This window comes from Clytia hemisphaerica, unplaced genomic scaffold (assembly GCF_902728285.1).
Source record: "Clytia hemisphaerica strain Z4C2 unplaced genomic scaffold, Clytia hemisphaerica genome assembly, whole genome shotgun sequence".
Classification (NCBI taxonomy): domain Eukaryota; kingdom Metazoa; phylum Cnidaria; class Hydrozoa; order Leptothecata; family Clytiidae; genus Clytia; species Clytia hemisphaerica.
In genome coordinates this window covers 120,456-145,980 of record NW_027103756.1, presented here as the reverse complement: position 1 = coordinate 145,980, position 25,525 = coordinate 120,456, and the positions used below count along the sequence as shown (strand labels likewise).

The 25,525-nt window shown below is 36.4% G+C and overlaps 3 protein-coding genes across 4 annotated transcripts in view; 2 read left to right on the top strand and 1 right to left on the bottom strand.

The window, feature by feature from the left end:
- LOC136805513 (uncharacterized) overlaps window positions 1-6,231 on the top strand; it is a 51,571-nt gene extending 45,340 nt beyond the window's left edge. Inside the window, exons 12-14 of the mRNA XM_067062081.1 lie at window positions 3,040-3,341; window positions 4,607-4,790; window positions 5,171-6,231. Of these exons, the coding sequence (XP_066918182.1) occupies window positions 3,040-3,341; window positions 4,607-4,790; window positions 5,171-5,554 (870 nt within the window). The 3' untranslated portion in view covers window positions 5,555-6,231. The remainder of the gene's footprint in view (window positions 1-3,039; window positions 3,342-4,606; window positions 4,791-5,170) is intronic.
- Window positions 6,232-10,928: 4,697 nt separating this feature from the next.
- Window positions 10,929-14,220, top strand: LOC136805512 (uncharacterized). Of its 2 annotated transcripts, none has more exons than XM_067062079.1 (4): window positions 10,929-11,152; window positions 12,534-12,677; window positions 12,932-13,049; window positions 13,493-14,220. In XM_067062079.1, the coding sequence occupies exons 1-4, from the start codon at window positions 11,050-11,052 to the stop codon at window positions 14,118-14,120; spliced, it is 993 nt and encodes a 330-aa protein (XP_066918180.1). In that variant the 5' UTR covers window positions 10,929-11,049; the 3' UTR covers window positions 14,121-14,220. The 2 variants fall into 2 exon arrangements, with proteins under 2 accessions (XP_066918180.1, XP_066918181.1); XM_067062080.1 differs by having other exon boundaries at window positions 11,056-11,148.
- Window positions 14,221-14,861: 641 nt separating this feature from the next.
- Window positions 14,862-20,016, bottom strand: LOC136805511 (uncharacterized). Its single transcript, XM_067062078.1, has 6 exons — window positions 19,910-20,016; window positions 19,292-19,431; window positions 18,213-18,463; window positions 17,490-17,708; window positions 16,615-16,765; window positions 14,862-15,262 (listed from the first exon to the last, which is right to left on the bottom strand). Exons 1-6 carry the CDS (start codon window positions 19,925-19,927, stop codon window positions 15,004-15,006), a joined length of 1,038 nt encoding a protein of 345 aa, XP_066918179.1. The 5' UTR covers window positions 19,928-20,016; the 3' UTR covers window positions 14,862-15,003.
- Between the last annotated feature and the right edge of the window lie 5,509 nt (window positions 20,017-25,525).

Below are 25,525 nucleotides of genomic sequence, written 5' to 3'. Positions count from 1 at the left end.
ATCGATCGGTGCCATTTTCACTTTCTTTTTTGGTTGATGTAGCAGTAGGAGAAGCCGTTTGTTGTTGAAATTTGGTTGTTTTCCTCATGTTTTTTGATTTTTGTTTAAAAAAACAATGTTGTAGGAGGGGGCTAAAGACCGGCCAAGCAATATTTCTTTCCCAGCAACATTGTTCGGAAGGGAGGGGGAGGTTATTGCCCAGTGTCTAAATTTGACCGCCCGAAATGTGCCATAATATATTGGTAACGATTGTACCCCGATGGGGTAGAGTTCCCATATAAATTGACCTTTGTCTGTTGTCTGTTCGTCCGTCCGTTCGTCTGTTACAATATTTTCTCAAGATTGACTCATTAGTTTTTTCTGATTTTGCAGATTTTCATTGGACTTTTTCCTAATATTTCTTTGTTTTTTCAAACAAAAACATTATTGATAATAATGCCCACCATCAAGCATGATTTAATTGTCAATAAAACTGATTTTTGAAGTTGGAACTTTCTAAAAATCGCCGAAACAGCTGAGAATCGCTGGAAAACGGTTTCTCTTGAATTTCTCGAGCTGTACTTTATTACATTTTTTCATGAAATTTTGCACACTGATGCAAAATTGCAATACCTAAAATGTCATATGGAGCCAGATATTTAAAGAAGAAAATTTTTCCAGCAAGAAATGTGCCGGAAATGTCTTTTGACATTTTCTCGAGATTTCATCATTAGTTTTTTCTAATATTTTTGCCATGGAGGCCATATGTTCTTATATAGTTTGTTTATATTTAATTGGTGTTCGTTAATGTATTTTCTTTAAACATTGAAGGACATTTATGTGATTTATGATTGCATAAATTTACACGACACACGACGTTGTTTCAACGTTTATCTAACGTCATATGGACGTTGTGAACGTTAGATGAATGTTGAAACAACGTTGTGTGCCAGTTGGGAGAGGAATAATTTTTTCGTAAATTTGATTATATACGTATTTTAGGAGAACAAACTATATAGTAACATAACCCAGCTGGCACACAACGTTGTTTCAACGTTTATTTAACGTTCACAACATCCATATAACGTTAGATTAACGTTGAACAACGTTGTGTGGCAGCTGGGAAGGCTTCATTGACTGAGATTTTAAGAACAACAACTCAATAACATTCCAAGGTTTTCTCCAAAGCAACCGATTTCTTTGGAAAATATGGACAAAAGTACTCACGAAATGGGGAAAAAGAACTCAAAAGGTCTGATTTAGATGTTCTTTTAAAAGAATTTCTCCCTACAAAACTCAAACTCATATTAAAAAGATTATAAACAGAGGAAGAATTTTTTCGTTTCGTGAATATTCTTTATTTTTCGTGAATGTTCTCGAATTCGAACCCAGTCCTTGAATACGCTTTTTAGGACTTTGATAGCGCTCACGAAAGGTTTTGTTGTATCACATCCATCAGTAAGATCAAAAAGTGGTGCAAGTTGTTCTGGAATATTCTTCCTCTTTCGTTTCGTTCCACACCCGGGAGGGGGGTACTTAGGCAAATGGAGGGTACGGTATGTGCCGCCCTTAAGGGTATCTTTTTTGGACTACCAAAGTCCCGCTAAGGGTCGGAAAAATCAGAAAATCAAATTTCAGTCCCACTAAGGGTCGTGAAATTCACAACATTTTCCTTTGTTTTCTCCTTTTTAGTCCCGGTAAGGGTCCAAAGTTCGAAAGTCGGGCGGCCCCCCCCCCCCCCCCCCGTCAGCTCGCAATCCTAGTCCCCCCCCCGTTCCACAAAAAAAATAAGTGACCACGACACAACTGTGTGATCACGTGATATAAAAATAATAACAACCTTTAAATGATCCCTACATGATTCCTACATCCCTACAGGCTAGTTTATGATGCCTACATGTGTCCCCCAGGCTATTTAAGTTCTATTAAGAAATTACTTTGAGATCGGTGAACCATTAGGCTGAGGATATTTTTGAGCCGGTACAATTGTCTCTTTTGCCATTTTTCAATGTGTTCCGAAAGTTTTTCGATGTGTTCCGAACATTTTTCATTGTGCTCCGAAAATTTTTCGGTGTGAGCTGGGTATTTTTGGTGTGTGGCGAACAGAGACAAGCTAGCTATGTTTGCACCTATTTTCAGTGACTTTTTCCGTCTAAGACGGATTTCTGTCTAAGTGAAGTTAATAAAGAGGTGTTTCTGTCTCAAAATTCTGTATGATTCGCCCAAGATTATATGCTTAAATTGCTATTTAAAATCACTGACCTTTATATATCCCTATAGGTCTAGCGCTCTTGATGCATTTACACCGCTATTGAGTAGTGCCGCCATTAGGGTACCACTTTTAGAAAAACTCCGATCAAAAGATTTTGCTTTGCCGGGATTGAGAAACTTGGTCCAGGGATATATAAGGGTCAGTGTTTAAAATCAGTTTTCCGTTTCAGACGAAAAACCTTGATTTGACCACTGTATTTTGAGGGCTTAACTTTTTTCTCGTCAACATTAACAGGGAAGAGGCCTTACGACAGTCCCAATGCAATATTTCTCTGTTTTTTTTTACAATAGATAATGACTTTTAATAAATAAGTCTTATTAAAAGTGAAGTTTTAGTAGATTTGAGTTAGGGGATGTTAGTAATACGCGATTGACATTACTTTTAATTACTTCTATAATTCATATATTATTATTTCATATATATATTATTGTGCAGTGATCTCTGGCTTAGATTAGAGCCTATTCCCATTTGGGAAGGTGTATGTCTTGTCTTGTCTTGTCTATAGTTCATAAGAAGTCCGGAAAATCCCAGTGGTTAGGCAATTAGCTTGAGAAATCGACACGTAACCTCCTGATCTCACATAAGGCCGGAACACCGGGTGTTTCCAGTCCTTTCTAAAATCTAATATTATCCCGTATTATGCACAGTATTATCACACAACATCTAGATCTGTATTAAACGGATTATAAATGGCTGCAGTCTAGAGACAAATGCTGTTTTTTTATCAGTTTTTATCATATGACTATAGACTTTTATGAAAGTTTTATGAACCTCTTGTTTTTTTTTAGACGATTACTGACACGGTCGAAGCATCGAAAGAACTTCCCAAAGCTATCCTTTCAGCAGAAATCGGTGGTATGAACTCACTTGGGCCCCTTTGCGTCGGAGCACGACTTGGGGCTCCAGTGATCGATTGCGATGGTATGGGACGCGCCTTTCCGCAACTTCAACACTACGGTCCATTCATTTGCGGATCACCGGCCTATCCGGCTGTTTTGTGTGACAACCACGGTCGTTCCGTATGCTTGGTTCATGCTGAGAGTGCGACGGATTTGGAAAATTTCTTCCGAAGTGAAGTTGTAAAGTCAGGGTGAGTGGAATTTAAATGTTTTTCTCGAAACCACAAATTGATTTGTGTCAGCATAGTTCTTATAAAAAACACTGGTCTGAAAGCTTATTGTTTTAACTTTTTGTTAGCTTTTTCTTTTGTTGTTATCAAAGGACGAAAATCGACTTGCTCAGTTTTTGATCACGATACCAAGTACTCCTCTTGGGATTGGTTTAAGATTTAATCACATGATCAAAAAGTGAGCAAAACAACTAATCTCTCAACGCAAGCTCAAGTAAGAAACAATGGAAAGAAACAAAAGGCTTCTAGACCGGGGTTTTTTATACGGGCTATGGTGTCAGTACATGCTATTTTTTATAAGAACAATCAAAGAGCCAAGCTCAGATTTGAGTCACAGAAATTAAGCAATTCGAGATTCAAAACAGATAAAAATGTGTACCTTTTCTCAGTAATTCATCTCAATGTTCTTTATCCATCACTCTGAAAATTTTGAAAAATGGTGGATTTTTTACGGGAAGGAAAATGAGCATTTTTTATTAGTTTTCCTATAACGGTGGTGTTCGGAAATATTATGCTATATCCTTAGTGGGATTTTCGAAAGAGTTCAAGTGTTTTGACGCAAATGATGTTTTTCGCTTAACTGCGAGAGGTTCGAAAGGTTAGAGGAAAAGTATGAGAGTTCTCAACTTCAGTTGAGCTACAATCTGACAATGTCTGTGTATCTGTGTATGTGCCTGTCTGTCTGTCACAAAAACTTTAGGGCATAGCATGGAGACTTCAAAAATTGTCGGACTTGGCTGAAATTTGGCACACCTATATCCTTAGGTATAGAATATCTGGGGGTGTTTTTTTTTCATTTTTTTGAAAATTTCCATTTTTGGGGCCTGGGGACGAGTTTTTCTCGAAAAAAATTTGGCACACTTGTTCCTTGGTGAATATCGCGTTTGCAGATACAAATTTCGAATTTAGAGAAAATTTTTGGAGCTGAAAGTCCTTTTAGCCTGTTATTTTTAAAGGTCTTCCGAGTTCTTGCACCCTATTATTTGAGCATCTACAATTGGGCCTTTGAGTTAGTTGGGAAAAATACTGAAGTTGAGCGCAGTGCGTTGTGCACGTTCGGCTATGGAATAGACGTTACTGCTTAGAAATGAAGCCGTTACGTCTATAGTAAAGGCTAAGGAAAACTATAATAAATGCCATAAATAAAGTCTACAATCCAATATTCTCCTGTTGCATGGTAATATCATATCCAATTCAGTCTACGATTTTTTCCTTCAAACCTTCAGGTGTGCAGCAGCTGTCAGTATTTCGTGTTTCGACGGTGAAAAGGTTCGCACACAGATGTGCCAACATACGTTGACGCAAGCGTGGAGTATCGGTGACGTCATCTTACGCGCACGTAAAGCACATTGTGACGTCACGCAAGCTATTCTTAACGAATGCAATGGTATTCTCATCGCCAAGGGGAAGGTAAGGGAAAATAATTGTTTGGAAAACCTTTGGTTACATCAAACCAAAGAAATCAAATATTTTTTATGAGAGAAAAACTACTTCCCAGAATTATACATTGAGTTCTCTTTAACTCGAATGTCTCCTTAACTTGAACAAGTTTTTTGGTCCCTTTAGTTAACAATGCTTTATAAACCTTACTCTATAACTGGGAATTTCCATAATTCGACCAAATTTGCGCATGTTCGAATTAAGGAGACCCTATAATAATCCGAGACTTTCCCTTTCATTTTTAGTAAAAACTGTTTTTAAACCTTGCCACCGTGTAACATTTTTTGAAAAGTTGAAAAAATTATAAGAAAACACCGGATACTTTAGGTTTTCCACCTTCTCTGACTTAGATATCAGACGTGTCCCGTCAAACGAAGGACGGCTTCACGAAAGGCCGTATCTTGATCGAAGGTGTTGACAAACATAAAGGTCAAAACGTCATCGTTGAGTTCCAAAACGAATATCTAATTGCTCGAAATGAATTGACCAATCAGAAACTAGCTTCAACTCCAGATCTAATTTCATTGGTTGAAAGCGATACAGGTCAACCCATTCAATCCAGTGAAGTGAGGTATGGCGTAAGGGTGAGTGTCCTCCTCCTTCCCGCACCTCCTTTGATGACGTCATCTCAAGCACTTGAATTTGTTGGACCGAAAGCGTTTGGGTATGATGATATTGTTTACGAGAAAGCAGGTGAATATAAACTTTACGATTCCCTCGCTAAACCGGTTTAATAAGTAATGGAACCCCCCCCCCTGGACACTCAGAATTACCCTTAAACAGAGCTAGTTTACCCCCCGGACAAGGAAAATTTTGCAGATTGAGAATGGAAGCCATGTTGCATTTAGGGGGTCTTTAGAAATATGCAATTATCTTTGAAATAAAAAGGCAGATTGGAAAGCATCGCCTGTTTTTAAATGGCATTTCCTTGAATTTGATGTAATGCTAGACATCCATGACATCATAAAGTTAAGAGACCAATCCTGTATTTTTATAAACTGATGTATACAGGACGTGCTCCAAAAAATCTTCAAAAAAAGTAGGATATTTGAATTTAGCGCTGTCCTCACTTACTAAATAAAATTTAATTTAGTTTTGATTTATTTTTTATTTATAATTTATTTTTGATTTATTTTTGATTTCTAAAATTTACTTTACCCTTGGTTTGGAAATCCAAACTCATAGCCAAAACCATTCTGTTTATTTCGCCATCAGCATACAAAAGATTTCTTCGTAGTATGGATCTCCAGGCTAGGTATTACACATGATCGTTAATTGATTTTATAATCTTTGTGGTATTTGTTCTTATTTTATAATGAATTTTTTAAATTTTATACTTTTATTCAAAATTGTAGATAAATAAGCGTTGTTGTTAGATTTCTTTAGGAGTTTTTTATATCTTGAAAATATCGTAGTTAAAGTAATGAAAAGTATTTTTTCAATATGGCAGTTTCATGTTTTTACAAACAAGACCTTATCCACCACAAGGCAATATCCCTCAGTGAGTCATAACAATAATTTTTTTTTTTAAAGTAGAGTATCTTGAAAATACAGATTTTTTTTTATAAATCTACATTGTGGTTGAGACCTTGTCACTTCACAAACACAAAAATACAAGTTTGAAAACACCCACCCCTCCCCCATTTTTTATAAGTTTTTCTTGGGCACTGTTTCTTATTTTTTGGCAACTCACCTGGGGGTGGTATACTAGGGTTTGTCCGGGCCAAAAATCGAAATTCGATCGCTTCGATCCTTAGAGGGAAAAAGACTGTACATTTTGAGATTTATGTCATAATGTTCGGCGATTTTTCCCAAAAACTTTTAAAAATTTTTTAAAAATTTGACAATTTGTTGAGCCTTTGTTGAGAGCATTTTCTCGATATTAGTGATTTTAGACCATTTGACTGAATGCTCTAAATCAGTTACCCATTTAGCAAGACCATGTCATCCCCCAATATATGAACACTCCCACATATAAAGATGGAAACATACTTGATCTTGTAGCTTTGTTTCTGAGGTAAAACAGATTCAACAACTTTCTCACGGTAGGAATTTACAAACTTTTCATTGTGCCACATGTATTCTGGAATATAATCATTCTCAGTGTCTATGGACGTGGTGTAGGCGAGTTTGGTAGTTGAAAGGACGCTGCTACTGGAAAGTGATCTTGTCTGGATAGGGAATCACGACAAGGGTATCTGTAAGGAAGTCCAGCAATATCGATTGTATCATGATATGGTCAGAAGCAGCCAACGAGCCTATTTCCCCGAAATATCTGTTTTCCTTTTCCAGGAGAGAGCTTTTTTTGAAAAATGGGGAAGCAGATCCGATTTTCCAGGAAATATCTTTTCCTTAAAACTCTCTGTTTCCCAGCTGACGTTGTCAGATAGAAAAAGGAAACAGATCAATTTTTCTAGGAGATGACAAAATAAAATGCTTTCGTATGGTCAATGTAAGATTTGTTTGGGAGGGAAAAATGGTTGTAAGGTATACATCCGCCATTGTTTAGCCGTTTTAAACCAAATGACTTTTTCTTGACTTTTTTTTGAGAATTTTGATATTGTTGTGAGAATTTTGATATTGTTGTGAGAATTTTGATATTGTTGTGAAAATATTGATATTGTTGTGAAAGTTTGTAATATTGTTGTGAGAATTTTGATATTGTTGTGAAAGTTTGTAATATTGTTGTGAGAATTTTGATATTGTTGTGAAAGTTTGTAATATTGTTGTGAGAATTTTGATATTGTTATGAGAAGTTTGAAATATTGTTGTAAGTGATTTAAATTGTTGTGAAAAATTGTTGTCGTTGTGGCCGCTCAGAGCTTCCGTAGTTTTTAAATTACCATCATTCGATTTTTTATTTTGATTGCAAAAAAAACGGCATACTGGAGAAGTGGGACGTGGGACGGTGGGACGCTCAGGTGGGACGCTCGAGTGGGACGCTCAGGTGGGACGCTAAGGTGGGACGGTAGTGGGACGCTAAGGTGGGACGGTAGTGGGACGCTAAGGTGGGACGGTAGTGGGACGGTAGTGGGACGCTAAGGTGGGACGGTAATGGGACGCTCAGGTGGGACTGTAGTGGAACGCTCTCTCGTAAGGCTTTTGTATTTTTGCTTCTCTGATAATTATGTACGAGTAAAAAAGAACTCAATATGAGTAAATGAATACTTTCACAAAACACATATACATGATCTGTTCTTCAGTTTTCAACCTACACAGGATTTCGGCCAAAATATATATATTGATTTTTTTTATCATATAGTGGATGATAAACGAATAATAATAATATTCAAATTGGATGTTTGATCGAAAAGCTACCAAGCAATATGCGTGCGAGTCAGAAATAAACACCGGAAAATGTGTAATCAATTTCTGGCTCCTTATCTTCACGGTTAGTGTAAAACGCAGGTCACAGGTCGCAGGTCACAGGTCACAGGTCGCAGGTCACAGGTCGCAGGTCACAGGTCAACAAAGTGCAGACCGGAAAAAAAAATAAGATCATAACATATACATAACAATAACATCAATACATAGCGCATTAAATTACAAAAAAGTAATACATGCTATTTAGATATTAAAATGACAATTGAATAGAATAACAACCTATTTTGACATAGTGACACTTACTTACAAAAATAATGACAAAATCATAAAATATGATGCCTAGCAAGACAAAAGCACGAAAAATATTTATTATACAGAATGTGATGTGGATGGTGTGAATGGATATAATATGGCACCAAACAGAAGCTTGCAAGGACCCTAAGAGAGTGGTTTTAGAAGGATGGAACTAATTAATTATTCAGTTATTATTTTAATGTCTTAATGACAATTTTTGACAAAAAATATTAACAGAATCATAAAATATGATGCAAAAAACAGACAAAAAAAAAACGAAAATATTATAATTACATACAGAACGTGATGTAGATAGTGTGAATGGATATAAAACGGCACCAATCAGAAGCTTGTGAGGTCCCTAAGAGAGTGGTTTTAGAAGGATGAAATGACTGAAACTAATTAATTATTCAATTGTCATTTTAATGACTTAATGACAATTTTTGACAAAAATATTGACAGAATTACAAAATATCATGTCTTACAAGAGAAAAACACCAAAAATATTCAGCATGCCGAATGTGATGATAACAATATGGCTGGATATAAAATTACACCAATCAGAAGCTCGTGAGTTCTCTGAGTAGGTAGTTTTAGAGCGATGTGTTTTATTATATGTAACCATCATATAACATTACAAACATTACAATATGTAATATACCTGTTATACGTATAATATGGTTTCAAATATTTTCTGGTCTGCTTTATACACGGCGCAAACTGCGAAAGATCGATAAAAGCACATGGTTAAATTTTGATGTTTGAAATGGTTTTATATGGATGAAATTGCTTGAGAATTATATTTTTGATAATTCTTTGTGTTTTCCAAACATTTTCCTCTGCAATGACATTGATTAGAGTTAACCTGTCATCACTGACCTGTGACCTGTGACCTGCGACCTGTGACCTGTGACCTGCGTTTTACACTAACCGTTATCTTCAGGCTCATATTGTCTAATTTATAGAACAATTTTATTATTTTTCAACACTTTCAATCCTTTGCAACTTTGTCTAGGCTAAATCTGGGAAAACCTAATGGCCAGTAAAATTTTTTTACCCCCTTTAATCATATATAACAAGTTTCAATAGGTTTTAGATTCTTCACACTAAGGTTTTTACAAAAGTGGTCCAGCAGCAGCCTGACTATATTTCGAAGAGTTTATATTTATTGAGAATAACAAAGTAATCATTCGAATCAGAGGGGTTTCCCCAGAAACACGATTTTGAATTCGAATGAAAAGAAAACATTCTAATTGTAATAAAGGGCTTTCCCCTCAGCATGAGTGGGACGGTAGTGGGACGTTCAAGTGGGACGCTCTTTTATTAGAATATTGTCTTTTTGTCTTTATAATTATTTAATGAAAAATGTGAAATCAATTTCTGGCTCCTTTTCTTTTGGTTTGGCTAGTAATTTATAGAACACTACTGTAAGTCTGCGATAAGCCCGATAGCCCGATAACGTATTTCGAAAAAAAATGATGCACAAACAAATGAAAATAAAACCAAAAAACTCAATAAAAATCTAAAAACAACTTTCAACGATGGACACGCGACTTTAAAAATCTTTAGCCTAGTCAACTTCATAAAATTTGATGAAAGAAGTTTTTGGGCGCCACGTGTATGTTTCACCTCGCGGGTTTTCCCTTTCACGTGAACAATATGGATACTTTTATTATTCATGCTGATGGTGTAACCCTTTGTTGTCGATTCGAATGTTTTCCTTTCATTCGAATTTTGAATTCGAAAAGTAAACATCTTGTCTCTGGGGAAATTCCTTTGATTGGAATGTTCATTTTTTATATGATACTCTTTAAAATCAGTTCTCGCAGATTTAGACATTTAGCCTCTAGGCTAAAAAGAGCGTTAGAATTGTTGAAATTGCTCTGTAAATTACACAATTGAATTACACAAAAAGAGCCAAGAGGAGGAGCCAGAAATTGATTTATCTGACTGACTAGCTTTTTGTGTCTTTGTAGCTTCGATCAAATTGATTATGTTATTTATTTTATAATCCATTCACTATGAAAAAAGTCAGTCAAAAAACATTTCGATCGATCTGTGTATTGTTTATAAGTACTTGACCTGTCCCTCTTCACTGTATTATAAAAAGAAAAAGACAAAATACATATAAAAGAGCGTCCCACTACCGTCCCACTACCGTCCCACCTTAGCGTCCCACTACCGTCCCACCTTAGCGTCCCACTACCGTCCCACCTTAGCGTCCCACTACCGTCCCACTTTAGCGTCCCACTACCGTCCCACCTTAGCGTCCCACTACCGTCCCACTTGAGCGTCCCACCTGAGCGTCCCACTCGAGCGTCCCACCTGAGCGTCCCATCGTCCCACGTCCCACTTCTCCAGTATGCCAAAAAAAACGGAGCTACTATTTGCGCCCTTCTCTTTTTGGGAGGAGCCGAGCGCTCTTAAAGAAGTCACTCCATTGGTCTCTATTTTGATTGTTGACAAAAATGACAATGCAATGTCCTCCGTGTCAAAATCAAAACAAACATGGAGTTCCTCAGGTTTGGAGGTGGTTAGACCTTTTTTGAGGTTTTTTAGATTTTTTTTTACATGTTGAAAGATTTATTGTTTTGTGTGGTTTGTTATAGCAATGTACATTTATAATTCTTTGCCAATTATTTTCACTTTACCAATCGCATTCTATTTTCATACGCATCCACCACCATCGAAATTTCACCAAGCTCAAAATGTTGGTAAGTTTTTTGTGTTTTTTTCTTTTCTCGAAATACTGTAATATCTGATTCAAAACCTCCCCCGATTGTTTTGCGTGATGGAGTGAGGTGGTCCTTCCTTTGGCGTGATCTTAAGCGTGAGACGTGACTGATAAAATAAATCTTTTTTGGCTGGCCCGACTGGCGTGCAGGGACTAGGTGGGAGACCAGGTGCTTACACAACTTGAGTAAAATAATAACCTTTGTAAAGTCTAGTGAGTAAGTAAGTATTTCCTTCGTCTTTGAAATACCAGAAAAGTTTCGATTTCCTTTTCACACTCCGGGGAGGGGGGGGTTTAGGGTTGTAAGCTGACGGACGGGATGCCGCCCGACTTTCGAACTTTGGACCCTTTCCGAGACTAAAAAGGAGAAAACAAATAAAAAAATTGGGAATTTTACGACCCTACGCGGGACAAATTTGACCAATTTTGTCCAAATTTTGATTTTTCAGGGAGTAAAAGGTTGAAATCTTTCTATTTTTCTGGCCCTTAGTGGGACTTTGGAAGTCCAAAGAAGGTACCCTTTAAGGGCGGCACATACCGTACCCTCCATTTGCCTAAGTACCCCCCGCCCCTGGGTTCACACTACAGTAAAGTTTCGGGAAAGTGACTGACTACCAACAAGCCGCCCTCAAGGAACATTTTAAGAAAAAAGACTTACCACCAGGGTTGCTATCATCAGATACACGTTTTTTTTTAAGAATCACACTTTTAAGAAACATGAGGCTCAGAATGCCTAAAAACTAAAAAACATCTAAGAAACATGCTGAGGCTGAAAATGAAAAAATGACATTTTTAATTCGTTTTTTTTAAGAACCTTCCAATCAAAACATGAAAAATAGGCTGATTATGTCAAAAAGTTTAGAAACATGTAAGAAACATTTAAGGCTCAAAAGGCTGATTTCTCAAGAAACATTGAGGCTGCTTGGTAAAACTAGTTTAAAAAAAAAAAAACGTGTACAAATTTTCCTCTCCTCCAGATAAAGTAAAGTATTTTGTGCGACCGCAGTCGAGAGCAACCCGAAGGCTCCCTTTTCTCTAGTTGTCCACCCAAAGGTAGGGGCCGCTACTCCTTTCCCTGGATTTCTCCACTTACCCTTGACCCTTCTTTTTTGCATTAAGCAGAGCGGCATCAAGTACCATTCTGGAAATCTTTGGTATGACCCGGCTGGGGCTGGGCGGGGGTTGAACCCACGCCACTGTAGCTGGATGCTCTAACTTCGTGCCACAACACAAGGTGTCACTGCCGCTGAGGAGGCCCAACTCTTGGACAGATGGAAATGCTGCAACCCCCTAGAATTCGAGGCAATTGGAGGTTTAAACCCCTCTGGAATTCTGAATTTTTGTTTGAATTCTTTTTTTAGACACCCATCTCAATGGTCAACATCGATTCAAGCTGCAAAATGATTTACTTTCACAACTTTTGGAAAAAACTTTTGGAAGGGAAGGTCGTCTCAACTTGTTCCTCTTTGATAAAATGACACAAAAATTTCATTCCCTAAATAAAGGTAATTTTAGATTCTTTTACTTTTATGATAATTTCAAAATCTTATCCTTCTTCTATTGCAGTCAGTTAGTGTTCTTTAAGCACTTGTGGTCCCCAGGTTTAACTAGGTAGTCAACCGTCCCAACCTTCTTAAAAACTAAGCAAAAGGCAAAAGCCAACACTACTATCAAAGCAACACTTGAAAATTTAGCCTTGCACATGGCTTCAAAAAATTAAAAATTTATCTCTATATACATACTTTTCTCCTTTCCTCAGGCAAAATGTTGGACCTTTGGTGGATTGTCACAGCCTTCACCTCTCATACTCTATTTGCGCTCGCTTCTCTATTCATCTATGAACATACTGTACTGGGTGTTTGCTGCAAAATCGTCGTGTAAGAAAAAAGCATTTTGTTAAACTTCTAAACAGTCGGGAAGTGTACTTATAGGTGCCTATTAAACTTTTCATTTTAACATTAAAGAGGGGGGTTTGTAGGGTTTCGAAATACTGTTTTCCCGTCAAAATCTTTGCTGAATCGTGGAATCCCGGAAATTGAAAAAGAAAATAACACCTTCACACCGGTTTGAAAAGCTTGAAATATCGAAATACTGACAAAAAATAAGGCTAAATACCGTCACCGTCTGATTTTAAAATACCGTATTCCGTCTATTTTTTCGTCAAATCCCGTAATACCGTACTAAGAAAGGGCCGATCCCGTCACACCATAAAAGTACAATCCCCCCCTAAAGAGACTCCACGGTACCATATTTTTATGGTACACTATCCTCAGATACAGGCTTCAACTAATCAAATTCACAAAACACTTCTTTTCTACAGCCGCAAGATGTCTCGAAGTTCGAAACTGTTGTTGATGGTGACTCGAAAAGCATTGAATCGAGAAAATATTTTGCAACGAGCAGACTCAATGTCATCAACAAACGAAGATGAATTGGACCTTTTCGTCGAATGCGAAGAAACATTCGAAAATCGATTAGTGGCTCGCGAAGAGAGTATTCCAAAGGCCAATCACAAGGATGAGAAAATGTTAGAAAATAATTCCGACCCTCTATCGAGTAATGACAGCAATGAATCGATGCAAGTCGAGAAACGAAAAGATTCGGGTGTTATTGTTCCGAATGCATCGATTGGAACGATGGTATCGAATGTCGATTTAGTCGAGAAATCGACCGAAACAACTACCGAGGAATTGATAAGTGCAGCAAATATGATTGTTTTGAATTCAACTCTCGCTTATGGAATCGAATCGAGTCCTGAGAAATTTAAACGGTTTTTACACGAACGAAACGAAGATGTTGATCGATTAGGAATCAGTTTCGATGAAGGATACCTCGATGAAAGCGATACTGATTTATCGAATGAAAACGATCGATCTCGACTCATGGATATTTTTGATTTATCATCATTAGGTGAAACTGTGATGGAAAAAATCTCTTTGCTTGTATGAATCTAAATATCGTTACTCTTTTAGTCCGGCTTATAAGAAAGTACAACCAACTGTAATTTTAAATTAAGATAGTCTTACCAATAAATACCTTGAGATAGAAGTGTTTTAATGGTGCAATTTTTATTTCAAAAGACACTGACTGAGGCGAAATTTTACATTAGTGTAACATTAGAATCAAAGAAAACACCAATTGGAATTTTATAATCGAAGATTTCCTCAACAAAAACAAAAATTTGCTAGGGCAGGCAAGAGTGATGAGTTTTTTTCTTTCAACACTCAACATTATAACCCTTCTGTATCAGAACCGAATACATATTTTCGATTGGACTTTTAGAATTCCAATTTGGTCGATTGGAGAAGAAGTTATATTCCAAAGAACAAAAAACAGTTAAACAAGTTACTCAAAAATACAAAAACAATAAAAATTAGCTTAAAATTTTTTAAACTAAAACTAGATTAGATCGTTACAGAATTTTAGATCGTTACTCTCGGGCTGTACGTTTTATTTTAGCCTGTACGTTTATTTATTTTAGCTCTGATTTCTCGCCTGTACGTTTATTTCAGCCTGTACGTTTATTAATTCCAATTTTACCCCCCCCCCCTGTACGTTTATTTTAGTCTGTACGTTTATTAGGCACCCGAGATTATGATCAAAATGACTTCTCAGTGAGCAAAGAAACCAATGTAACTGCAGAATCGTAACATTTGATGTAATGGCCCAATCGATAAACAACCCATCAATTTAAGTTTATATATTCCCTTTCCAAAAGGTTCAACTTTTAAAATTCACTTCATATCAAAGAGAGAAACCAATTTTTGGGACTGTATTACTTTTCGAAATTTTAAGTCTTTCAAATGTTTATATTGATAGAAGTGTTAGATTTTAAAAGTAGCATCGACTGATGAAGATATATCTTTTTGCGATGCTGGTCTGACAAACCAAATCATCAAAGCCATCCCTGTTCACATCTTCCACATAAAAATTTGTCGGTCCACCATTTACACAAAAACGGAACTCATTGCGTACAGACTGGTCTGTAAAATATTCACCAGGCTTGTTATGGATGATTTTAGTGGTACCAGTGAGGTCGGAAGATTTACAGACCAGATCAGCGTATCCGTCACCGTTGATATCACGAACTCTAAAAAATGACAGTAGAATATACGTTTTCTTTATAAGAACATTCAAACAATTCATTTTTTGACTATTTTTGTCAATTTTTCTAAGAAATTGGGTGTTTTCTAGTCTGCGAAGCCTTATGTTCTTATATAGTTTGTTCTTATAAAAAAACGCGTGCCGTCGTTTTGCATAAGATTCCAATTCTCGCATTAAGATTGATTTGCCACTATTCCGGGGTTTTTTCCACGTATTTTTCCCGGGATAACCGGCATGAGATTGGAAAGGATTTTCTTCTAAAGGTACGGAAAATCTTGTGTTTACTCACGAAACTGCCTAACTTTCCGAAGATCATTTCTCAGCTACCCGGAGTTCTGGTCTTTTTCCAGTAGAAAAGTGGCTGGAGAATCTTGGGAAAAGAAATCTTATGTATGCAAAACTATGGTAAGTCTCCGTGATAAATAAAGTTGAGTCTAACAACTCGAACGACAAGGGAAAGTAATAATTATTCCAGTTGAGTTATGGAGAAAACTTGGCGGGAAATGATAGCTATTGATGATATAATTTGGGCTATTTTGGTTTAAAAGTGGTGGACTTTGTTGAAATGGAAACTTCTATTTGACATAGAATTTAGAATATTTTTGTAAATATTATGTCCGGTAAGGAGGTCATTGATCCAAATTTGACCGTTAGCTTGTTGACTATAAATGTAGGTGAATATAGGTGTAGGTGAAGTTTTGGAAAAAAAATTATTCTTAATCTGCTAAAAATTATATTATTAATTATTGTTATTTTTTGTGCGGGCTGTGCGAGTTTTTACGCAACGCGATTGGTTCTTTTCACATGACGACGGGCTTACATAGCACGATGTGCCCGTTGTTAAGAAAATTCATTGTGACGCCAATTATTTTCAAAGAAAATGAACACTACGTTGACATCATTTGTTTTCATTTTTCATGTCAGAAATTCACACAAATCTTTATTTTTTTCAGTCGTCTTTCCCAGACATATTGTTTAAAGAACCAGAGGCTGAAATTGTTCGTTAAAAAGATGATGTTTTTTTTCTGCTAATGTTATTAATACAATAATGACCGGTTAGGGAGGGCAGAGAAATATTGCCCAAGGTCAAGTAACGACCAAGCTTGCGAGGTTGTTGCTTTGACCGAGGAAATAAAAAAATGAGAGAAATGATATCAACGCGTTGTTCATTTTCCTTTGAAAAAGTGACGTCACAATAAATTTTCCTAACGACGGGCAACTCTGGGCAGTGTAGGCCCGTCGTCATGCGAAAAGAACCAATTGCATTGCGCAAAAAGTCGTGTAACCCTATTCGAAATAGTAAACGGTTAACAACATATCATAACTTACAATACTTACAATAGAAATTGATTTTCATCGCCACACACTTCCAACTCCATCTCAAATAATTCTTCTTCAAAACTTGCTCCCGAAGAAATGAGCGCGCTCCTCAAATAAGTTCGCTCGGCGTGACACAAAAGATCAATCTTACCGTCTCCATTCAGGTCACCTAAGAGAAAGAGGGTTCATATATGCCCAGACGGCTCTGTAGGCCTAAAAACCGGTTTTCCGGCAAAATTACTGTTCCCAACCGGTTGTGAAAGACCCCATGGGACCCTCTTTTCTCACTGAAAAGAAATCAGCCAGAAATCGTCCCGGTGAGAAAATAGGCTGGTCATCGGAAATTCTTCAAACTTCAAAGTTAGAAATCCACTGGGAAAGCCATCCCAGAAAGAATTCTTACTGGATTTTTGAGCGGACTGGGGTCTGTCACAAAAGCAGCTGCTTTTTTGCTTAATTTCATGAAGAGAATAAATTCACGGTTCAAAAGCAGTGTTTTTTTACGTCAGACTCTTACTTTCGACACTGAAAACAAACTTTATACGCGCTTCACATTTCGCAATCAGTGAAAAACAAACTTGACAGTTGCTTTGTCATATTCCTGGCATTTATTGGCATATCATATTGTTTTCCCACAAAGAAAACGTAAAAATAGAAATACCAAATTTTCCGCGGGGTAAGGCTACGGTAAATCAATGCCAACTGTACTTTCTTGAATGGCTTGATAAAGTTTTATCTCTAGCATGGGATTAAAAGGAAAAATATTTAGTGTATGAAAAATTGCGCGATAAATAAAAGAAAAGTTGTCAAAATTATCCCATCGCAACTAATTATGGTATGCCCCCTTGACACTAATTATGGTATGTCAGTTGACAGGGAAACCAAGTAAATACCTTTCATAATTTGATCCATTGTTCCATTACACCAGCTCGTTGGAAATGTCTGTTGTGATGTAAACAAACCCGTTGCTAAATTGGATGAGTTAGTCAAAGCAAAGTGGATGATTCCATCTTCATTTTGACAAACAATATCGTCTTTGTTATCGCCGTTGATGTCACCAAATATTAGGGTCTTGTTACACGTAAACGATGCATTGATATTTTGCTCGGCCGCTGTGAAAGAAAAAAATGCCGATTTCATAAAAGAAATGATCAATTTCTGAAAAAGACCCACATCTATGTCAAAGTTCTGTCCGGGTACTTTTTTTAGTCAGAGAAAACACCCCTGTGTCACAAAAGATCGGACCCCTTCATCCTGAAAAACTCTTCCAGGTGATAAAAATCCAATCCCATTTTCAAGGCCTATCCTCGCCAGGAAAGATAGCAAAGTTTTTTAATTAAAATTGTAAGTTTGAACTGTACACAATAGAATTTTGAAGTTCCCGCCACCAACTAAACACAAGATAAAATTCATTATTCAGCCCCATTGGCATCCAGAACCTTCATTCTATATCCTATTAGTAAATTCTCACCAGATCAACGAGACAAGGATGTAGAAAAGATTTGACTGCACTATTTCTGTGAGACTTTGTTTTCTGACCTCATATTCTAAAAGGCTCAAACTTTCCATTCGAAAAGGTGAAAACTCTTCAGTAATGTTTGGATTCAGTGGATTACCTGTCAAAAATGTTCCTCCATCTGTGTTTAACAAGTAGCTGACACTTCCGTCCGCTCGTAAGCATACTAAATCTTGGTTCGAATCACCGTTGAGATCAGCGGTCATTAATCTCCACCCTCCTTCACAGAAAGTCCGTGCAATACTCAACACCTGGATGGAGTTCATGTTGAACAACGTCATTCCTCCGGTCGAATTGCGGTGGCAAAATATATCAATAAAGTCGTTGCCGGTAAAGCGACCAAATAACAAACTGAAAAAAAGGTGTACAGGCAGTAATTATGGAAAGTTTTACAGAAGGATTCTTTCGACCTTTGATTCGAGCTTTATCTCTCTGGGGCGGGGGCCGTCCACATAGTACGTACACACTAAAATGTCGAAAATTGAGGAATCCCTCCCCCTGTACGCAATTGGCTATACCCTCCTCTGGTAATTACGTACTTTTTCATTCACCCCCCCTCGGTTGAAGAAAATTTCGAATTCAAATCGTTTGGTTCCGACCTTTATTTCATACATGAAACTCAATGTTTATCAACTTTTCCTTGATGCGTATAACAAGCGTAAAAGTCGACAAAAAACAAGCGAAAAAAGGCTATGAAAAATTTTTCTCTGCGTACGTACATTTTCTTTTGACCCCTCCCCTCCCCTGTACGCAAGCATACGCTTTTGAGAAGACCCCATTCCCCCTTAGTACGGCTCCCTGTACATTATCGCCTTTCCGATGCTTACTGATAACGCCTGGTAATTATCTCTAGCGTCCATCAGTAACGTAAATAAAGCCTGAAATACAGGATACACGGGACGAGACTGTTTACAAAGAATCCATTCGAATTGATCCATAGAAATTCGGATTTCTAGAGAATAACTAGGCCGTTTAACCATCCATAATTACATACACGCAAAACGAAACACAGTGGAGTCTCCGTAACTCGAACACGCACGGGAAACACAAATTTGTTCGAATTAAGGAAACTTGGGGTTTATTTATAAGGTATTGTTGTGAATGAAAAATTTACAGATGTTCGATTTAAAGAGACTAACTCCACTGCATGAATTTCCGAAGAATAACATCAAAGATTACCTTGAACCACCATCTGCATTGCTACAAAAAGTCACGCTATTCGCACGCGAGATGCTAGGTGAGACGATACCGTTGACGAAACAAGACCCTAACATTGGGAGGGTTTGACATGATGGAAGTTTGAGCAGAAAAATGGATACCTGTTAAAAAAAAGAGAGTACAAGTTTTAATTAGAATCAAGTTTGAGATATTTTGGGTATTTTAACGTTTTCGCAGAATTTAAAGCTCGGGCAAGAATTGTGATTTTAGTACTTCTACTTTATTTCATTAGATCCCAGCTGGCACACAACGTTGTTTTAACGTTCAAATAACGTTATTTGGACGTTATGAATGTCACATGGACGTTGATTTGACGTTGTGTGCCGTCTGGGATATTTCAATTTTGGAGGTGTTCAGTGGTTTCTAGGCTACATTACTTGCCTCAGTATTGGAACTGATTTTCAGTTTTGAAAAGACTTAATGAAAACTGTAATGAGATAATGGAAACCACGTACTCCAAGTGTAGATTCTTTTTAGCTGGTGGCTTTAAATCAATTTGAAAGCTACTAGGTTTGCGGTATGTTAACAACAAAACAAAACAAAATGGATATTTATCGCGATTTACAAATATCAACTTACCCCAAAAATAAGCCACATTTTTTTGTCCAAAAAAATCAAAAATGTTAATATACTCAGAACATATCAGTTAAACATGTCAATATGAAATGAATCTATGACATTGACAGACCAAGATTTTAACGAGATAAGGAAACCATGTTTATCTCATGTTTTAGATCCTCTGTGCTTTCAAAAACGAGCTGTGTGATGACACACACACAGATCTCTCAAAAAACAACAGAATCATATTCATGATGAAATGTTGTGTTGCGAAAGGGTTTGCAATAAGACCATGCTCAGACGTTACGGTTCCGTTCCATTACGAAACAAAACGGTTCCGAAACAAGTGTGAACGTCAAAATTCGAAACGTCAAAAAAGAAGACATTACAAAGCAAAACAGATCGAAACGGTTTCCATAGTTTGCCCTTTTTAATAGGGGGGGGGGGATGCCAACTTTCTGGAGGGCCTTTGTAGGGGGGGGGGGGTACCGAGATCTGCCGAAAAAACTAGGGGGATGGGAATGTAGGGGGGGGGGGGGGGGGGGTCAAATAAAAAAGGGGGGGGACCTGAAGAACTTTCAACAGAACACACACATTTTAGATTATATTTTAAAATGATCAAGATTAATGAAAAACGCTAGTTATATTCTGTCATTGTTGGCTCGTGACTATAATACTTCATACTCTTTCTTGTTGATAATTTTGCTGGTAGGTGGGAAAGCGAGTTTCCTTCGAAACGGATTTTCTGTAAAAAAAAAGGGGGGGATAAGATTTCATTACAAAAGGGGGGATGGGTATAAAGGGGGGGGGGGGATGAAATAAACCTAGGGGGGTTCATACCCCTCTGCAAACTATGGTTTCACTCCACTTTTTCATCAGGAATGGAACTGCCCCGTTTTCTTGCTCCGAAACGTTCCGAAACCAATATGGACACACTCGATCCGTAACGAAAACCATACCGGAAAAAAACGGAACCGTAGCGTGTGAACATGGTCTGAGGCTGGTCATGCACGACGGAAGCTTTTTAAATCCGGTACGGCAAAAGAGGAAATTTAAGCGATTTTACCGACGAAAAGGAAAATTTCGGGATTTTTTGTTAAAATCTGGTATCTGCCGTACCCGGTATGAATACACCAATCAACCTTGAAAGCGTAAGGAGGCTGGGTTCGAGTTTACTAGGAAGACGTGATGACGTCAAAATCCCTGAAGTCGTTGTATTGACATCCTTACAAACAAAGAAATTTGACGTCACTTCCTTGTAAATTCACTACCAAACCCCTCAAAAGCGGATTTCCCCTATAAGAGTTGATAGGGTTAATATCACCGGATTCGTGATATTAATTTCGTAATGTTTTCTACGAAAATACCAGTTTTCGCCAGTAGTGGCAAATGTAAGATAGAGAAAAACTGTTTAAAATTTGTAACTACTGGCAAAAACCGGGGCGTTTCCGTAAAAAACATTACATCATAAAGATCATGAATCAACTAAAACATTCGCAATTGGAATCGATAACGAGGGACCATTGATACATTTCAAGGTCAAGTAAACAGAGAACCTAAAGAGATCGAAATAACGCGCTAAACAACAATATAGCCAATGTATGCCGCGTCACTGAGTGATATCACAAAGGAAAACTTTAAAAATGCATTCACACACTCAGAAGCCACAAAGAACAGCCCAGTCTCAGTGACCCGACTAGGTTTTGAAATTCACCAGGGTTTCTATGAAGAAAAGTAAAATTTTACCGGGTAGAGGTCTCAAAAACTGACTAGGGTCTATGCTTTCAAGCATAAGCAAGTCTGGTTTTCCCTTTTTTGGTGTTTTCTTTCAGTGGGTTATCTACCGGGGCGGATCTGACCGACACTATGGCACAGAGGTGTGCGGAGAAGTGTAAGTACATAAGTTAAAACTAGCTAATAAAAAAAGTCCTAGGCTTAAGGCCATAGCTTCCTGATCACTTGCTTAAAAAGAGCATAAACAGAATACTTTTTATAAAATACCTTTCTAACAGAACCAAAAACATTGTCTCACTCTCGAATTACAAGCTATTATGCTAGTTCGAAGTTTTGAATTTCAAAAAAAAGGTTGAAAATTTTTATTCAAAAGAATGTTGCGCGTTGGAAAGATTCTTACCTTACCAATGTCACCGAGAGTTGAGCTGTGCTGGATGGTGACAAAGCCAAATGAACCATTTTATTTCACTTTTCATTTTTAATAACACTGAAAAAAGAGAATAGCAATGAATTTCATAAAATCTTCTCATGTTCTTTATAAGAACGATAAGAACAAATTAAAGGAGGTTCAAATGGGCTGTTCCATTAAATTTCCATACAGGGGGGGATGGACGAACTTTTTTAAGCCAAAAAAAGATTTTTAGAAATTGTAAACTGGCAAAATACGCAAAAGAACCCTTGGAAAAATTCTTTCAATACTTTAAAAGTGAGGGTGGACGAGATTGATTACCCCCTGGCTGGAAATGTTCGCCAACTCCCCTGTATGGATAAAAAATCGAATGGCTTAATTTGAGAACTGAAAAATGAATGAGGATTTTAGGTCAAGAAAATAATGTTACTAAAGTATGGATATTAGTAGAACATCGAGCGTTGTTTTCGCAAGGTTATATGTCAAATGATCATTTACAAGGCGCTACACAGAGGAAATTTAACATTAAATGTTGACTTTAATCCTTAATCATACATAAAATTGATGTAAAAATCTTTATGAATCATTGTAAAAATAGTTTTCTTGTTTTTAATAAAATTACGCTAAGCATAAAAATATGGAAAATTTATTGTTTACTAAAATATCATTTTTTTTACAAATTATAGGATGATATGGGTGGAACTAAGAATAAAATAAGAACTGCGTCTTCATGTTCAGTGCAACGTCAGCAGAAAAATATATAAATAATTTGAGGACTGAGAACCAACTTTAACCATAGTCATTATAAAAACCCCGGTCTGGAAACTGTTTGGAAGTCTTGTGTTCCTTTATATTATTTAACAGTTAGCACTTACGTACCTAAATGGATTTGTTTTGCATAGTCTTTGATCATGTGACTACAAAATAAACCAATCCAAAGAGTCGAAAATGATAACGTGATCAAAAAGTATGAAAATCGCAAGTTCCCGTTTTATTAACAACAAAGGAAAAGTTGACAATAAAGCTAAAATAATACATTACCAGACCGGGGTTTTTCACAATAACTAAGCTTCAATAGAAGATTCTAGACCGTACTGGTAATGACATTTTTACAAACCAATACTTTATAAAACTCTTCAGTGATTGCCTTTCCATTATTAAAACTTTGAGTATTTGGATGGGTCACAGGCAAGAAACAACAAAAATTTATTTATTCATTGATAAATTTTCTCCCTACTCTATGGTAGAGCATCTTCAGATCTAACATAACTCATAAAAAAAGGAATTTCAAAATGAGAAAATTCAAAGAGGCAGTTGCAATTAAGGAACACAAAACTAATTTACTAAATAAAAAAGAAGAAATTAAACTTTTATCAAACATATGGGAAAATCTTTTATAATCATTTTATTGTCTTTTATTAATGATTTTATTGTTCATAAGAATAACTTAATTAATTTTTTATCTAGGGAATAAAAATAATTTTTTAATCAAATGTCTGAAGATGCTAGATGTTATAAGATAGGTTTTTTTTATGAGTTATGTTAGATCTGAAGATGCTCTACCATAGAGTAGGGAGAAAATTTATCAATGAATAAATAAATTTTTGTTGTTTCTTGCCTGTGACCCATCCAAATACTCAAAGTTTTAACAATACTTTATATCGAGTTTTTTATGATACCGTACTGAGATTTTGGTTCGCTAAATTTACACTAAACCTAGAACCTAGGTTAAGCTTTTAGCAAGGTTTGACAGGCCACTAAAACCAGGGTGTAAATAAAATAAATTAAGTAACATTCATTAAATATAAATAACGATTAAAATGGCGATGAAGAACGGGAAAATTAAAAATAAGAGGAAGTGAAAAAGTATGCTGAAAACAGTTTTAAAAGATTTCATGTAATCTTTTATGAAAAATAAGAAATAAAATTCTTCTTAGGGACGAGTAAAAAACTCTCAAATAATCTGTTGGTCAAAACCCGAAAAAGAAACTGTTCATGTTAGGAACTGACATCTTCTGCTAGAATCAAATAATCTATTTCAACACTGCTGCACAAGTCGATCGTAGCGTGGATTACAAGACAGTCTTTCGTTGATTCGAATCTCTTATTTTAGAATCTTTCTGTAATTCGAACTAAAATATTGGTCCTCTCATCTGAAAATTGGTTTAAGGACATGTTTTTTTTTGACTGTACCAAAATCAGGTTTTCGAAAATCGAGAAAATCACTTTATTTTAATTATTTCGTCATTCGCATGATGAATTTTCCCAAAATTTTGATATGTATTGAGATTTGGGAAGGGCTTTAAAATGAGCTATTTGAAATTTCAAAATTCGGAGTATTTCAGGATTAATTAATCATGGAGTGCTTTGGATCATATCTCACTCCATGACTCATTATTCGGTCCTGAGGAGGTTTCTATGCATGCCTGAGGTAGCCTAAAATCATAAAATAGCCTGAGGAGTAATTTTTTTAAAGGCCGGAGTGAGTTATGATCAAAACAATCATCACGACTTTTTAATCATTTTTCACTCATTTTAACAATTCCTGTTTTCTTTAGTTTGTTCCTTTCTTATCAACTAAACAAAAATCTCAAATCACTTCCCCGATAGATAGACTTGTCAGGAAAATATATACGATTAGAACCAGCACCTAGATTTCAAAAATGATCAATTTGATCCCACTTTCCTCCGGTTTTTTCCAAAAAAGAGAGGTCGATGTGAAAATTCAATACTTTAGCTACACCCTGATATAAGTTTCGTATATAAATTGGACACGACAAAGGCAAAATATAGAGCCGACTTTATAAATCCGAAATAGACTATGATTTTTTTCATCCTGAAATACTCCGGATTCAACAAACAATATCTTAAGTTCCATAAAAGCTATTAAGATCGGACAAAAAGTATCGGACAGAGCTACTAATCTATTTTTTTATTTTTGAATAACGATAAGAAAGGGTTCAGCTGTCTCTGTTAGTGCCGATTTGAACCGGGTTGGTTGAAAATCGGCATTTTGGTACAGTCAAAAAAAAACGTGTCCTTAAATTACTCCCTCAAGTCTGTCTCAATATAATTTGCAGCGGAGACAAAAAAAAGCTGCAACTTTTGATAGAATTTGATAGCGGTTTTGTGCTCGTTAAAAAGATAATTTGGAGTGGAATATTATCAAAAAGGAAATCAATTTAAAGAATGGAAAAACGAAAATGAAAAAATGAAGAAGAAGAAAATCAACTTCTTAGAATAATGCTATGATCTTATTATTTTTGTATCAGAAATTCTTTAATATTAGAACGTCATAAACGCGAAAAAAAATTCAAACATTATTCATTCAGTTAAATAATACAGCTTAAAACTTTGCCCTGGTTGACTTAAAAAAGGCTCCTTTTTATGGTTTTTGAAGTCAATCAGTGGACTATATCTTTCGATGGAATATATTTCACACTAATGATGTTCTAAGAACAAAGAATTCCTCGTGTGGAAATGATAATTACAGC

Bases quoted from the DNA above. Each gene is read 5' to 3' on its own strand.
- LOC136805512 (XM_067062079.1), top strand. From the start codon at position 11,050: ATGTACATTTATAATTCTTTGCCAATTATTTTCACTTTACCAATCGCA. The intron at 12,678-12,931 runs GTAATTTTAGAT...TCCTTTCCTCAG, and splicing joins ATTTCATTCCCTAAATAAAG to GCAAAATGTTGGACCTTTGG. The intron at 13,050-13,492 runs GTAAGAAAAAAG...TCTTTTCTACAG, and splicing joins GTTTGCTGCAAAATCGTCGT to CCGCAAGATGTCTCGAAGTT.
- LOC136805511 (XM_067062078.1), bottom strand. The intron at 17,709-18,212 runs GTAATCCACTGA...TTTCTTTCACAG, and splicing joins TGGAGGAACATTTTTGACAG to CGGCCGAGCAAAATATCAAT. The intron at 16,766-17,489 runs GTATTTACTTGG...TCTTTCTCTTAG, and splicing joins AATGGATCAAATTATGAAAG to GTGACCTGAATGGAGACGGT.